The sequence below is a fragment of the Crocodylus siamensis genome, chromosome 3, assembly GCF_052110815.1.
Source record: "Crocodylus siamensis isolate JL-2025a chromosome 3, ASM5211081v1, whole genome shotgun sequence".
NCBI lineage: Eukaryota > Metazoa > Chordata > Crocodylia > Crocodylidae > Crocodylus > Crocodylus siamensis.
The window spans coordinates 247132507-247147361 of NC_143397.1; the positions used below are offsets into that span (position 1 = coordinate 247132507).

The window sequence follows — 14855 nt, forward strand, 5'->3', positions numbered from 1 at the left end:
ATGTACAATTTTGCATGCATATTTATAACTGGGTACACAGAGATGGGTAGCAACATACCTGCTCGGCACTTGTATAGACAAACCAGATGCCTGCAAGTGTCCTGCATGTTGCAGCAGGCAGGTAAAGTGACCCATATCTGCATGCTCAGAGCTTGAAGGTCAAGCTTTGAAAGTGCAGGTTTGAGTAATGTGAGAATCATTTCTCCAGCCCATGAGGTAAGAAAGCTGAGGACAGGAAGGGGATCACAGTTCAGGAAGAATTCTCCAGCAATGCTATGTAAAAGTCCATGCCTGGAACTTGCTAGAGGATGAACTAGGCCTGTATTAAGTGTAGTTGCACAAGAGAATTACTACATGTCTTTGGTTGGAATTGGATAGATTTTAGAGCACTTTGCAAACATGTCTCTGGATAACCCTAGTCACTTCTGTAAAAAGAGAGTGAGGCCAACTAATTTCAATAAACAGCAGGATAGCATGTAGTTTGTGTCTTAGACTATCTTGACAAGACACACATCATTAACTATAACCATCACATAGAGAGACAGTAAAAAAAAAAAATTATAAGAAAACCACATTATGGTTTCTTATCATATGCCAATACATGTGAGCACTAATCAGCAGCAGAAGAGCTGTTTCAAAGCTCCCCACACTACTCTGCTATTCTAACTTGATCCAGGTCTGCAAGCCCTTCCTTCAAGCACTATACATCCTCATCCAAAATACAATCTAGTGGTAAAATGAGAGAGTAGATGTTTTATAAGCACAGGGTGACCCTAGACATTTAAAAATTCACAACAGATTTCTTTGTTACCTCATTCTGCTTCCTAGGTGCAGCTAATCCTTCTATTTCAATAAGGAAATATACTTACTATAGCCCATTCCTTGGACAAAATATTTGAAAGCTTCTGCGAGCTTTGCAGGCTGTAATAGGAAATTAAAAAAAAAAAAAAGTTAAAATGTAGTAGTTATCAAATTAGCCACACTACAGTATCCTTTGTATAGACCAGGGGTTTTTAGCTTTTTTTTTTTTTTGGTCGGTGTACCCCCAGTGGCCAGTTGAGAAGCAGGGAGTCCCCTGGCAACCAGTTGATGAGCAGTGGTGGGGGGTCCCCCACAGTCAGTCAACAGGAAAAAACCAGAAGTGCCAGCAACTTCTGTGGTGCTGTCATGTACCTGCTGGGGCCTTCCAAAAGTACCCCAGGGTACATGCAGCCTCAGTTGACAACCTCTGGTATAGACCTTGGGTTTTACTCAAAACATCTGAAGCATGTCTATTTTACTTGAGTAACTCCCCCAATAATACTTATTTTACATTAAGATTAGCGCACCCCACTTATTACTGCAGCAGTCAATTCTTTAACTAAGGTCAAGAGGACTGGGTCAGGCCCAAGTTAGAGTTGGTCTCACAGGAAGTGAAGAACAATATAGGGATCAGAAATGTGTGTGATCACCTGGACTAGTTGTAGTTTTGCCTCCATTTTCTGCACAGGTCATTTGCCACCCCAAAAAGAAACAGGTAAGTAACTGGCCATGTTTAAGCATAATTCAACAGATGCACTGAAAACAGTGATAAAAAGCTAGAGGTGCTACGATTGCAAGAGCACAGTTTCATATGCTCTTGGGCAAAGCAATAACTGAACCAACAAATAAGCGACAGTGTATTATTGAACTTATGCCAAGGACACCGCCCCATAATGTAGGGCAAAGCCTTCCTCCACCCCTACTCCGCAAACTAAACTTTTTGGGCACAATCTCTTCACACTGTTAACAGGCTTTTCTCATCACTCACTCACTCTTTATCTACTCACAGTTGTGCTAAAATAACACTCCTCAATTGCCTGAAGCTCAGTTTCTTCAGACTAAAATAGACGACTTAGGACCCTGCTCTTCCCACCTACTTGGCTCATAATAAACCATTAAAAGGTATATCCTAAAAGTGAATTTATGGGTCAGCCTCGTCGATGAAGCACTGCTAGAGAATTTACACCTTAACATGCCTCAGGATTTATACCATAACATGCTTCAAAAATTCCAGCTCATTCTGCTAGGCTAGATCAATGCACGTAAAAAATACCAGGCTAGTTATTCCCTGCTCCTACCTTTCTGATCAGAAGTATAAGCACAGAGAACTAACGTATAATAGCACAGAGAACTAAATGGTTTTATAATGCTGGCATAGAAGTGGTAATCCCTTTCCGTTTAGCAGATGATGCTTCTACACTGCCACCTTCCAATCCTTACACATTTAAGACTTAATTAGTGAAAAATAATATCTCTTTCTAATCCTAATTTTGTGCTTGGTTGGTCTTTAAAAGGAAGAGATCGGATGACTGAGTGACATCGCTATTCATGAATCAAACCAGCCACTTGGCTAATGTTTAGGAATAGTGAGTATCCTTCAAGAGGGCCCATCATATTCTGACATTCCACAAAAAATAGCACTAGTTAAGTTTGCCTTCAATAAAATCATACCTGGGAAACTTGAGGAAAGCCACCGCAATCTGCCATCTACAAGAAGATTAAAAGTGTTAGGAGAATTCACTTCTGTATTCTGGTATTATAACAGAGTTACTTCACTGCTGACCTATACAAGTACTTCAGAGAGAGATTTCTATCCACTACACAATTGTGAAACCTTGAACTGTGTGAAAACTTTAAGCAACTGTGTGAAGCCTTGAGCACTTCTGGTCCAAAGGCATCCAAAAGCTAGGTCTGGAGCACGGGCATTACAATTCTGTGCTCAGACCCTGCCCGTCAAATCCAGTAGTTATACAAGCTAATTAAAACGGAGGAGCGGGGGGAGAAAGTGAGGTAAGTTGCAAAATTTGGAAGGTTTTACAGAGGAAAGCAACAATTGCCGAATGCATTAGCTACAAATTTTGATTTTTAGCTCTATGCAAGATTTTAAAAATGGGCCTGGGCACTGAAAAAGAAGATGGCAAACAACCTCTGCAACCATTGCACCTCTGCTGTCTGGATCCTACCACATAAAAAGGTGCAAGTTAAAGAAAGCATTAGTGGAGAGGATGGAAGACCCCAGCAGCAGGTCTAATTGCCAAGAGAAGCAGAGGAAGCCAGTTACCAGAAAGGTTAAGTGCATGTAAAAGTTTTGAAGCATTTCATTATTTTTGTCTCTCCATCCTTCAAAGGCAACCCAACAGAAACAGTCCAATAAGCATTACAACTAGCAGAGTCAGGTTATGAACTACAGGAAGCCCACAGCCCTACTTAAAAGTATCCGACTATAGAATAACATTCTTACTTTCTAGGCTAGCAGCTAACATAATTCATAACCTCAGCTTCAGTGAAGGTTGGTTATGCAAGATGTTTTCCAGCTGGTCAAGGGCTGGGAATGCCAACTTCTACATGGAGCAATTTTCCAGGAGCATGCTTTGGAATCAAGCCACATAACATTAACATTCAATGTGGGCAAAACGCAAGCGTTTTGAGCTGCCACTGCTTTACAACACTCAGCTTCTTTAATTGGATCCTATTATGTGGTACAGTAAGCCATTTGCGTGCGTTCCAGTAGAGTCCCAGTCAGATTAGTCTGGCTCACTGAATTTTAAAAACTTAAATTAAGGAGATGTGCTACACAGCAATTTAGGATCCAGCACTCCTCCCAGAAGACTCTTGACAACTTGGAAAGCCCCTACATCAAAATTTCAGAAATAACGATATCCACAAGAAAGTAACTTATTACAAAGGAGATCAGGTGTAGGACAACATATGAAAAGCAGATCATTTGCTGTCTTGTCAGATAGCTTTATTGTGGGATGTGGAAACAGAAGGGAAGAAAAAAAAGAGAGACTGAATTGTCTCCAAAAATTCACTGAAGGGTTTCTACAAATAATTAGTATCCGCTGCATCAGTTGCAAAGGGTTCCAATCAGGATTCAGTTTTAGCTGGCAGCTAGACTCTACTCCTGTAAGATGCTTTTCATTTCTATTCAGTTCCTAATGAAATTGGTAACGGTTAGCAATGAATCTGGTTTTAACTGAAGGAGGTGACATTTTTCAAGTAAGACTTGCTGAACTAAAGAGCCATTCTAGGATAGTAAGCCTCATCAAACAGGTTTGAACTGGGGAAGTGGAAGGCAACAAAGTTTCGTCAGATTCCTCCATACCAGTGGTGCTCGACCCATCAGATCCATCTTGCTGAGAGCCACCTCGTCCAGCCTGCAGGGCTCCACACGGCTCCAGGAGTTTGGCAGTAGGGAAGCAGTGGCAGCATTAAATTGCCACTCCCCTGCTGCCCAATTCCCAAATGTGCGGAGAGCTCTGTGGGCCAGGTAATGTGGCACCGTGTGCTACACTGCGCTGGACTGTGGCCAGATCTGGCTGGCATGAGGGAATCAGGCTCACAAACCAAGACCACAGGGATCTATAGAGCAGTAGCACCCACAGGGCTAGAAGGCTGCGTGCCACTGCTCTATACTGGTTTGTGACCATCAAGCTAATACTTTGGACCAGCAGGCAGAAACAGAACCAACCTGATCTGAAGACATTCTGTTACTCTGTCCTGCAGGTGAAGATGGGAAGCGATACAGGTGCAGGGAACAGAGCAGAAAACCCACTCCTGCTGCGCGTTTAAGTGTGGATGCTCTGTACAATAAACTGCTCCATGCTACTAGCCCTGTTCCTAAGCACAAGAGGTATGTGAATACCCCATCTGCTCACAGCAAAGCTACAAAGAACTGAGGAACTGCATGAGATATAGAAGTGCAACTGAGGACCAGAACAAAGCTGCTGATTTCAGGCTTAAAAACTGTAGCTACAAGCCATTATCGCAGAACTCGTTCCCTCAGTAGAGATTAACAGGATCCGATTAGGGCTTAGCCCAGCTGTTCAGCGTCTCCTCCCGGGAGGATTTAGGTTTGTACAAGCCACCCTGTCATTCCATGCAGGTTTTGACCTGTACCTGGCAGGGGGGAAAAAAGAAAACCAAAACAGAAAACCCTCTCCTCCTTACTGAAGTGACGATTAAGTCTGTTTCTTTGCACACGTGAACTCTTAGCATGATGCTGCTCATGTGACCTGCATCACCTACCCTGGGTCTTAGTACAGTATGGCTGTTCACTCACTTGCTTGACTGTGTTCAGCAAAAATAAAAGTCTAGCTAACGAATTCCAAACAAAAGTCTGGATCAGTAACACTTCTGCTGATGTCCTGGCATTAGAAGAAGCTCAACAAGTTCACTGGAACAGCAGGTTATTAGTGGGAAAAAAAGCTGTTTTTCCCCCCATTAGCTGACCTCTCTAATCCTAATAAGCACCAATTTTTAAAAAAAATCTATTCAGAGCCAAGTTTCTAAGTGTTCAGAAAACCATACTGGCTGTACTTCATCTTTCCAGGGTTTTACCCTATATGCATGCCTGATGACCCATAGATGAAAAGTTCTGGGCATCAAAGTACCATGTGTATATACAATTAGTAAATATGGCCTGCACTTCTAAAAAGCAGAGAAGGTGAAATTGGCCCCATAGCCCAGCTTCCCCTACCCCAGATTTGAAACAAAGATAAAAAAAGTTTTCTCCATGAATATTCCAATGCTGCCAGTTGGCTTATTCTCTTCTCCATTTGCTGACCATCTCATTGAATAGTATTGACTGCTCCAACTCAAAAAATATACTCTCCTGAATAAGAGGCATTTATATTTGCACCATATCCTGATATTACACTATGTTGACTTGGCATCTGCTCATTTATGTTTAACTCCACTAGCACTGCAACCATAAAAAAAAGTAAGATCTGTAATCTGAATGTATTGGTTATTACCTTCAGGAGTGTGGTCTTTGTTGGATCCAATTTAGCATTGCATTCAACCTGCATAGAAGAACAGCAGTGTCAGCATCACTCATGTTCACAATAATTTTAAACTACTGGATGAGAAGTATGAACAATTGTTTGCCTTAATCATTATATAGCATCTTCCTGTCTGACAGTTTAATATACCCTAGAAGTTGTGCACCTTGGATTTTACTTCTTAAAGGCTCCTTTGTTTATAGCTCAAACAAACAGTTTGATTCAAAGTTTCTCTCTGCTGGTCTATTCTTCCAGATGTATAAACAACCCCATTAACCAGAAAAAGAGAGGTTTTTGTGCTTCTTGTGCTACACTGGCAGTAAGTGCTGTTTATCATGTGATTTGTGGTCATTTGGTAGAATCCCAGAAAGTGAGCTGCCAAGTGGCCACATGCCAAAAGACTGGACAGACTCATTAAAGATGCAATGTTTAAAGTCACCCAGCCATTTGAAGATAGTTATGAAGGGCAAAATGAAGTTTCCTGCTTCTAGTGACCCAAGGCAGAACTCCATTTAAAACACAGCTAGAATACAGACTACAGATTCATTTCTAAAAGGTGAGTATTTGTGTTCATGGCTCTCAGCTAGCTCATTATGTGTCTGAACATTGCAATATCCATTGTCCCCAAAACAGTAGCCATTAATTGAACGTGGCCAAGCAGAGGGCATGAACACAAGACAGGTCCAAGAACAACGAGCCATTTACACTCAATTACTGCTGGACATTTCTCCAATGCTGATCTAAATTCCCAGCCTGTATGCCGATTAATCCAAAAAAGTTGTTCATTAAGTCTTTTACAATGCATACCACGGCATCAACTGCTGGGGAATTGTCACCAACCACCAAAAGAGAAGGGCATCTGCAAAGAAAAAATTACAAGAAAATGGTTATTTAGATGTCCTAAACACAACTTTTATCCACAAAAAAAAACATTTCTTGGTATAAACAGGATGACTGAACCAGAAGTTAAGTGATCAGAAGCAAGAAATTATAGCTGCTATCCCAAAGAGTCTCATTTTATTATTCAAGATCTCACCTACCTGTTCTTAAAAGGACCAGAAATTGATCTGAAACTTTAGGAAGGCTGCTATGCTATTGCATACCCTAATTTCATGTTACAGATTAAAAAAAGATTAGTATGTGTCACTACAACAGCACTGTAATCTCCCACAACTTTATATCCATTTTTTCTTTTGATTTCTTTCCCTTATTCTGCTTCTCTCCCCCTCTTGGCTCCCCCTTGAAGTTTGCTATGTTTCCCAGTCTAAAAAAAACCCAACCCACTTATGGGGCATACCTTGCTGGAGAGTCCATTTCTCCTGCTCTGAATTCTTAGCTCTCTCTCTTTTCTAGGGCCATCTTAACCATCTTCCTGAATAAACTTAAGGCTTTAACTATTTTGAAAAATAATTAACAGTTTGGTTACAGAATTTTGTTTGTATAAGCATTTATAAAACAAAAACCTCTATTTATTCTAATGAATGGGCGAGCCATATTTTTTCCATCTTTTCTTGTACGTCTCCCCACAGTAGATGAAGCTTTGTGATACTGTATTTGTTGCACATTCATTATTTAAAAGTTCACTAAAATTGCAAAGTAATGGTCCCCCTGAAACAGAATGGAGCTCTCCTCCACCACTATCTTCTAAGCAATTTAACATACTTAAACTCAAGATAGGCAAGATTATAAGAATTATTTTCTTTACTACCTAAACCCTTTCAAAAGCCTCCTCCTCAAAAATAATGCTTCCCCTATAAAACAGCCATCACTTGCTACAGGAAAGGCTGCAAGAACAAGACAAGCACAAATATTTATTGCTTTTAGCTGTACTACTTTAAGAGTACAATTTTTCTTTTTCTGTACAATTTTTAAACAGACCACTATGCTCTATGAGATCATCAACCAAAGCTGAGAGGCAGTTCACAAACCTCCTAGAAGACTGTCAACTGCAGGAAGCATTTCCAGAGCCTTTTGTTTTCAAAAGCACCAGCAGGCATTTGAAACCAAGCAGGAAAATCTACTGGAAGATGTTACTTCAATAGCTAACTTAGAACGCACATCCAACTTATCATACCATTTCTTTAAGACAGCCAATGGGCTTTTACTGTGACAGCATTTACATCATTTAGGACAGCTCAAATTGGGATAGATTCACATATACCAACACCAAGACATTGCCATCTGACGTTGTGGTACTTACTGTAGAGTAACAACATTTACTCCAGGAACGGGGCGCTCAATCTCTAAATCTCTTCGACTATAGGTTAGGGCATTGGGTGGCAGGGAGGGGGAGAAGAGAAATAAAATTGAAAAATAGTTAGATTCAGCAAGTCTCACGTTTCTCCACACTTGTCATGTATAACTTATTTTCCTTATTGACAAAAGCTATACACACACACAAAATAAAGAAATATCAATCTGCTTTTTAAATGAGCCAATCTAAAGAAGTTGCATAAAAGAAAATATGCATTCCTATACACATTCAAAGAAATCATTATAAAGCAGCATGTCTTAAGACGATCTTCTGATGGAGCTAAGATTCCCCATGCAATTTTGCTTGATAGCACTTGTACTGAAGATGCAATAAGCAACAGTCCAAGGGACAGGCAAACACCACAAGTCACTACAAAGCTCAAGAGAATATTTTTTTCTTTACCTGTTGTAAGAGTTGACAAAGAGATGAAGATTGGTTGGATTCATGTCATTGATAACATGCTGGCGGTAAGTATAAATCAGGTCAGGGTTGCTGTGAATCTCTTCCTACATTGAAAGAGGTCTATTTTAGTAGTCTGATAATTACACATGTATCAGAATTACACATGGCTCAAATCAACCAGGGAACATGGGGGGGGGGGAAAAGGGAGGGGGAGAGCATTTGGCACTCAAATACTATTATTCAGAACTAACTTAGGTTTGTTGGCTGAAATTACAAAAGTATATGCAGTGCAGCATTCCGTTTCAGAAGAGCTTCTAAGCTTCAAGTACTTTTCATTATGGTTCCAGAGTTTCACTATAAAACCTTGATGAAATTCAAGTGTTGCCATTAAGGCAGATAAGCATTTTAAAAGTTTGTGTCTTTTATCAGTAAACTGTTTTCCAGATTTATGGAGTTTACTGTTATAATGCTAGGAATGCTGCTCTCCTGTATACTGGTTCTCACATCAGGAAGTAAAGAAGTCAGCTCCTATACCATCACTTTAAAATTATTATTATTATTTTTTATTATTATTATTATTTTTTTTTACTTAAATGTCTGCAGTCTGCCTACAACTTGACAGCAGTTATTTGAACAATGTGTATTTTAAAGAGCAATTAATACTGCTCCTGTAGTTTTCTACATTAATTTTGTCACTATACTGTACTTATAGTCTTTATAGATGTGTATCCATGCTGTACTATGGCCTTTTCATAATAGTTTCACACAATTGCTTCTACGGGCAGCAGATCAAGATTCAGTGACAAGGCAGCTGCAATATGAAATATCTAAGTTTAGGAAAAAAGTATTCCGTGCATAAGGAAAAATTAAAACATAAGACATGATTAATGGTTCTGTGGTAAATTGAAGGAAGGTATTGTGGAACACAATTTATGAAAGATAACGAAGTAGTGCCAACTTACCTTTCCAAAGAGATGCGAGATGACCATATCTGGCAGGGCGTTAGCCCACCCTGAAATCTAAATGAAATAAGCGTTTTATTTATTTATTTTTAAATTTAAAAAGAGTGCCTGAGAACTAGGAGTGGTTACTCTACTCCCCTCCGCTTAGGTCAGGTATTGACTTAAGTAATGTCCTGCAACTACCAGGTGTCACAAAAGCATAATACAAACCCAACTGGAAGTATCCATAGGATACAACTCTTGACATCCTTGTTGTAGTTTATGCAGTGCGAGAACTGGTTGCTAAGGTATGTATCGTGTTAATGTGCATAACACTGACCAGTTAGAGAAAGAACACCTAAGCTTAAAATAATCATTCCTCCTAGATGTCTGGACAAAAGTGACAAGCACGTGGGAGTTTTCCCCATCTTTCACAGCTGTTTGTGAAAGAGGATCCAACAAACACTGTAAAGATTGCAAGGCTGGTCTGCAAGACAGCTGCAGCTATACATCTGAGAACAAGCAGAAAACATTTAAGAAAGGGTCACACAATCCAGCAGTACCACTGGAGACTTGATAAATGTAATGACTCTTAGTAAGTGGCAAGTAAAGGTGGGACAGGGCCACTAGGGAATTTAAGCAAACTAGGAATATTGGGAGAGGTGACCCACTTATTTCAGAGACCAGTTATCCCATGCCTTCTGGGAGTCACTCAGTCCCTCCCCTCCCAAACAATTTCCCAGATTAAAGGGTATGAAAGAGCTCCTCTTTGTAGCTCTCAGTACTATGGGAAGATCTATACAACAGCTCTCTTTACAACCAGAGCAGGATTTCCTGATATTGAAAGGTAGATGCTGCCTTTTCAAGTATCCAAAACACCTCTTTTAGCTTACAACAGAATTTTTCTAACTATGAGGATTTGTCCATTAAGCCTTTTCCATGTGGTTAAGAAACACCCATGTGTTTGATCATAAACATATTTCAAACCTGCCTGAAAGTGCGCTTCTTGTCCTAGCTCAATTAAGATATAGCTACACATCTTAAGTAGTGAGCTAGGACAAGAAGCACACTTTCAGGCAGGTTTGAAATGCGTTTATGATCAAATTATATATATAAGATGGCGCATAAAGATGGTGTATATGACAGACATGTATCACATTAAACCTATCATTTACCTGCTGGAACTCTGAAAGGTTTTTGAAGCTTAAATTCCTTACCACTTATGTACTTTTGTATCCTTTAATCTTCAGATCAGCAGGCAGCAAAATATAAAAATATCAAGGATTTTTCCTGCACATGGAGCTGCCACTGCTAGATGTGGCAACATGCTTGACAATCCTCTAGGACAGCACACTTTTACTATTTTTGTTCATGCACATGCTGTTCCTACTGGATTCTGAAAGCACACCTCCTTTAGTAAATTTAATTTTTTTTCCAAATCTAATTCTCATTGCAGACTGTTAGCAGACAAACCATGGGCAAGCAGGAATCAGATGTTATACTGTTTTGAAAATGTAGTTTAAAAAAAGGGTTTCAGTTCTAGCCCACATTTAGGTTCAATTGGATTATTTCTTCCCCAAGAGCTAATAAACCTGAAGAGACAAATATATACAATAGCACTGTTAACTATAGTATGACAACATTATTGGGTACATCGATTATAATTAAAAAAAGTAAATCAATGACACTACAGAAGGCACTTTTTTTTTTTTTAAAAGAAAAAAGAGAACCAAAAGCAATTAGTATCCATATTTCCAGTCTAAAGCCACATCTTAGTAAGAAAACTAAGAAAGTTTAGTTAACTGATCATTAGCACTTAAGAACCTATTGTTCAGCTCCACATCAAGGTGAAATATAAAAAACAAACACAAGAAACAAACAACTTTTGTTCATTTACCTTAGTTGCTGCCCAATCCATCCATCCTTCAGCACAGGGGTTTACATTAATGAGGACAAGTCCTTCCACCATCTCTGGATGGTTTAGCTGCAAGTTATACGAACACAAAACTTCCTCAGATACTTTGTAAACCAACATTAGACAGTTTAAAGAGTTATTTGGGGAGGGGACAGGAAGTATATAAACAATTTTATTGGTATATGCAAAGCATTACTGATTAGCAACATCTCCACCCTGGGTTTAAACAGGGAACTCCCATTAAAAAAAAACCCAACAACTTCCAGTTAACTGGGTTGAGTCCAGGACTGAAATGGACATTTTGATCCTGTTGTTTCACTTAAAACCAGGACTGCTTGAACCAGTAATTATGGCTGGTTGGGAAGGATCTGCTTGTGTCAGGAGGATTAGCTTCCAAGAAAAGTGCAATAAAAAAACAAAAAACAAACTTACAGCAAACCTAGTTAGGATGTAGGCACCAGCTCCAGTTCCCATTCCAATAACACTGTTCAGCCTACACAGAACAAAAAGTATATTAGAAGTGCACTGATGTAAATGCAAAAAACACGAACAAAAAAAAGATTGTCCCCGTTCAAATCAACCCCACTACATGCCATTTTGCTTTTACTACATGGCAGATTCATAGGTAGTATTATCTATTGTCTCTCCATTGGCATCAGGAGGGCTGCACCAATTTACATAAGCTGTGGACCAAGCCCAGAGTAGCTCAGTATGCCGTCTGGGTCTCAGCTGAAGTTAGATGCATCAGATATTTGTCCATTTGCATTCCAGTGTAGGGCTAGTAACTTTATGTCTTTAGATAAATATACTGATGAAGAATAGTATTGTTCTGATTCTGGAAGTGAATCAGCTACTTTAAGTGCCAGGGAAAACTGAGGACTCAGAGCTATGAAATTTCTGAAGGCTAAATAAAAAGACCTCATTTTGTGGCTACTAAACCACGTCTCCCCAGTTTCTCTCCAAGGGTGACACGGAACAAAGTCATATACTGTAAGGGCTACTCAGTCACAAGAGCAAGCCAAAAATTGAAATGATCTGTACAAATAACATGCACTGAATGCATCTATATTAATCTGGTGAAAAAAGAGAAAAGGATTTATTACAGTGGGGTCATTAAACAACAGAAGAGAGAATGTCGAGGCAAGACAAAACCACGTCAAAAACAAAATGGTACTTTAACCAAAAAAACAAAAACTTGGTGGTGCACTTATTCAAATCAATAACATCAAGCCAGGGGGCTGGAGGCAGAACTCAGTCCCCCCATTAAAATGTTTTCAAAATTTGTTTGATAGGTCTTATGCATCATGCTCTCACACAAGAAAGATACTGAGAATTAAATAAGTAAATGTAACCAGACAAAAAGATAGATCTATTCAAATTCTTGCACTAGCTACTTTACATTCTGAACCATTTAAGTGTAATTAAAAGGAACAAATAGTCTCGTCATCACAGCTGAGAGTTCGCAAATGAACCGCTTTTAAAAAAAATTCTTAAGCACAACTTCTCAAAACAAGGACACATTAAAATTAAGTTGCTTGGAGGAGGGAGACTAGTACAATGCAGAGCCTACAAGGGGAGAAGTGCTGAAGCAACAGCGATTCCTTCAGACTAAAAACTGATTAATGTAGAGATGCTTCATATGTTTAACAGTATGATTAAGTACGAACAATTTCAGGAGGGTTTAATTAGTGCATTATAGGCTAAATGAATTTTTAAGACCATATATAAAAATCAGAATCAAAACAGACTCAATTGTTAGTACATGATTCTCTACTCACCCAAACTGTTTCAGGATCCCTGGGAGCATTTCAGCCAGCTGATCCATAGAGGGATACATGTATCTATAGGAAATATTTGTTTGTAAAGTTTAGTAATCATTTTCCAGGCCAGTAGGCTTCCTTGGATTGAAGTAGATTGGGTTCGTTACAATTGTGGCCAGAGATTTAAATAGTACTTTCAACATTTCATACTTGTGGGCTCACTGTAACCAAAGATACAATACATTTTTTAAAAATATCAGCAACTGAGCCTTATTGTACTGATGTACAAGAGTTACCTTGATTTTATAAATGTGTAAAGTGTTCATGGATAGAATAATTAGGGATGACAAGAAAACATTTCAATTAAAAAGTTAAAGCCTTTGCTGTTACGGAGAAAGAAAAATATAGCAACGTAAATTTGTTTTGGGGGGTGGGGGCAGGAAGGTGAGAGAGGGGAGCAGGATGGAAGAGTCATCCCAGACTGGCGGACAGCTCAGAGATTACGGTACTTCCAACACAAGCAATGTGGGATCTCCCATACCCCCAGGCACAGGATCAATCTGGATTCCATCTCTTGCATCCTCGAAAATTTGGCCAACTTTAAGGGAGGACCACCTGCCTAGAGTCAACTCAGTGGCAGAGCAGGAAAGTGAACCCAGAACCCTACTCTTAGATGCTACTGCTCTGCATTCACTTACAGGGACAGACTTCACCAAAAGTCTTATTTTTGTGCATGTGTGTGTCAGGGTATCTCCCATCATCTCTGAAAACAAAGAAAACCCCCGCTACCCTGAGGGGAAGTTGTGATGTGCAGTGTCAGGACTTTTGCAAAACAGGCAAGCCATGGGGGATGCATCTGGCTTACTACCTTCCTTGGACCCAGAAGTTCCCTGTCAACACCGGGACTTGATGGGCTGCTAGATCAATACTTAAAAAAAAGTGTTTAAAAAGTTCTGAACAAAGGTGTCTATATCTGGGCACTGCAAACTTATAAGCCTAACTCTGAAGTGCTGGAAAAAAAAAACAACATTTTTTCCCCTGACATGGCAAAATGACAAGTGCGCACAAGAGCCAAGATGCCATTTAAGTATTTAACCCTAGGAGCCCTGCTAGAGATTGAAGCAATGTTCCTGACGCCATCTCCTTGAATGGAGAAGGATAGGCCTTTCACCCATCCATGATTCACATTATAGCCGTTTCCTAAATAATGAAAAAAAAGCACCCCCATTGTACGATGCAGACCTGCTCTGGTTTAGGTCAACATTGGGACCTTGCTGCATTGTTTAAGGACATACTGAAGACTCTTCTATACCAACTAAAGCCTGCATATAGATTCACTTGTTCCATCACATACTATACTAGCAAATGTGTGCTTATTTTGCTGTCCAAAGTAGCACGACACACTCGCAAACCATTTTTAATTAGATTACACCTGCAGAAGATGAATTTCTCAGATATTGTTAAGAAAACAGCCTGTACTAGATCAGCTATAACATCATAGTGCAACTCAAAGCAGAGCTATTTCTGCACACAAGCTGAGACTCTGGTACACACTCTACAATGACCTCTGACTGCCACACCAGTGAAAGGAATCAATTTGATTTTCTCAACAGGTGTACAAGTCCACTCTTTCCTTTATCCCTGGTTCCTATAGCAGAACTGCTACTCATTCTCCCTTGGCAGCTCCTTCCATCATACTCAATTTTATTGAAGACAAATCTTAAATTGTATGGCCCCCTTGTCTTATTTGACTAAGATGTCAAACTTATTTTGGCCAGT

General features: G+C 39.6%; 1 protein-coding gene across 1 annotated transcript in view; it reads right to left on the bottom strand.

The window, feature by feature from the left end:
* Positions 1 to 14855, bottom strand: part of NDRG1 (N-myc downstream regulated 1) — a 44092-nt gene that overhangs the window by 2894 nt on the left and 26343 nt on the right. Inside the window, exons 6-15 of the mRNA XM_090040682.1 lie at positions 13095 to 13157; positions 11749 to 11809; positions 11299 to 11385; positions 9423 to 9479; positions 8461 to 8564; positions 8005 to 8061; positions 6612 to 6663; positions 5778 to 5825; positions 2473 to 2508; positions 870 to 921 (exon numbers count right to left, since the gene is read on the bottom strand). Of these exons, the coding sequence (XP_089896808.1) occupies positions 870 to 921; positions 2473 to 2508; positions 5778 to 5825; positions 6612 to 6663; positions 8005 to 8061; positions 8461 to 8564; positions 9423 to 9479; positions 11299 to 11385; positions 11749 to 11809; positions 13095 to 13157 (617 nt within the window). The remainder of the gene's footprint in view (positions 1 to 869; positions 922 to 2472; positions 2509 to 5777; positions 5826 to 6611; positions 6664 to 8004; positions 8062 to 8460; positions 8565 to 9422; positions 9480 to 11298; positions 11386 to 11748; positions 11810 to 13094; positions 13158 to 14855) is intronic.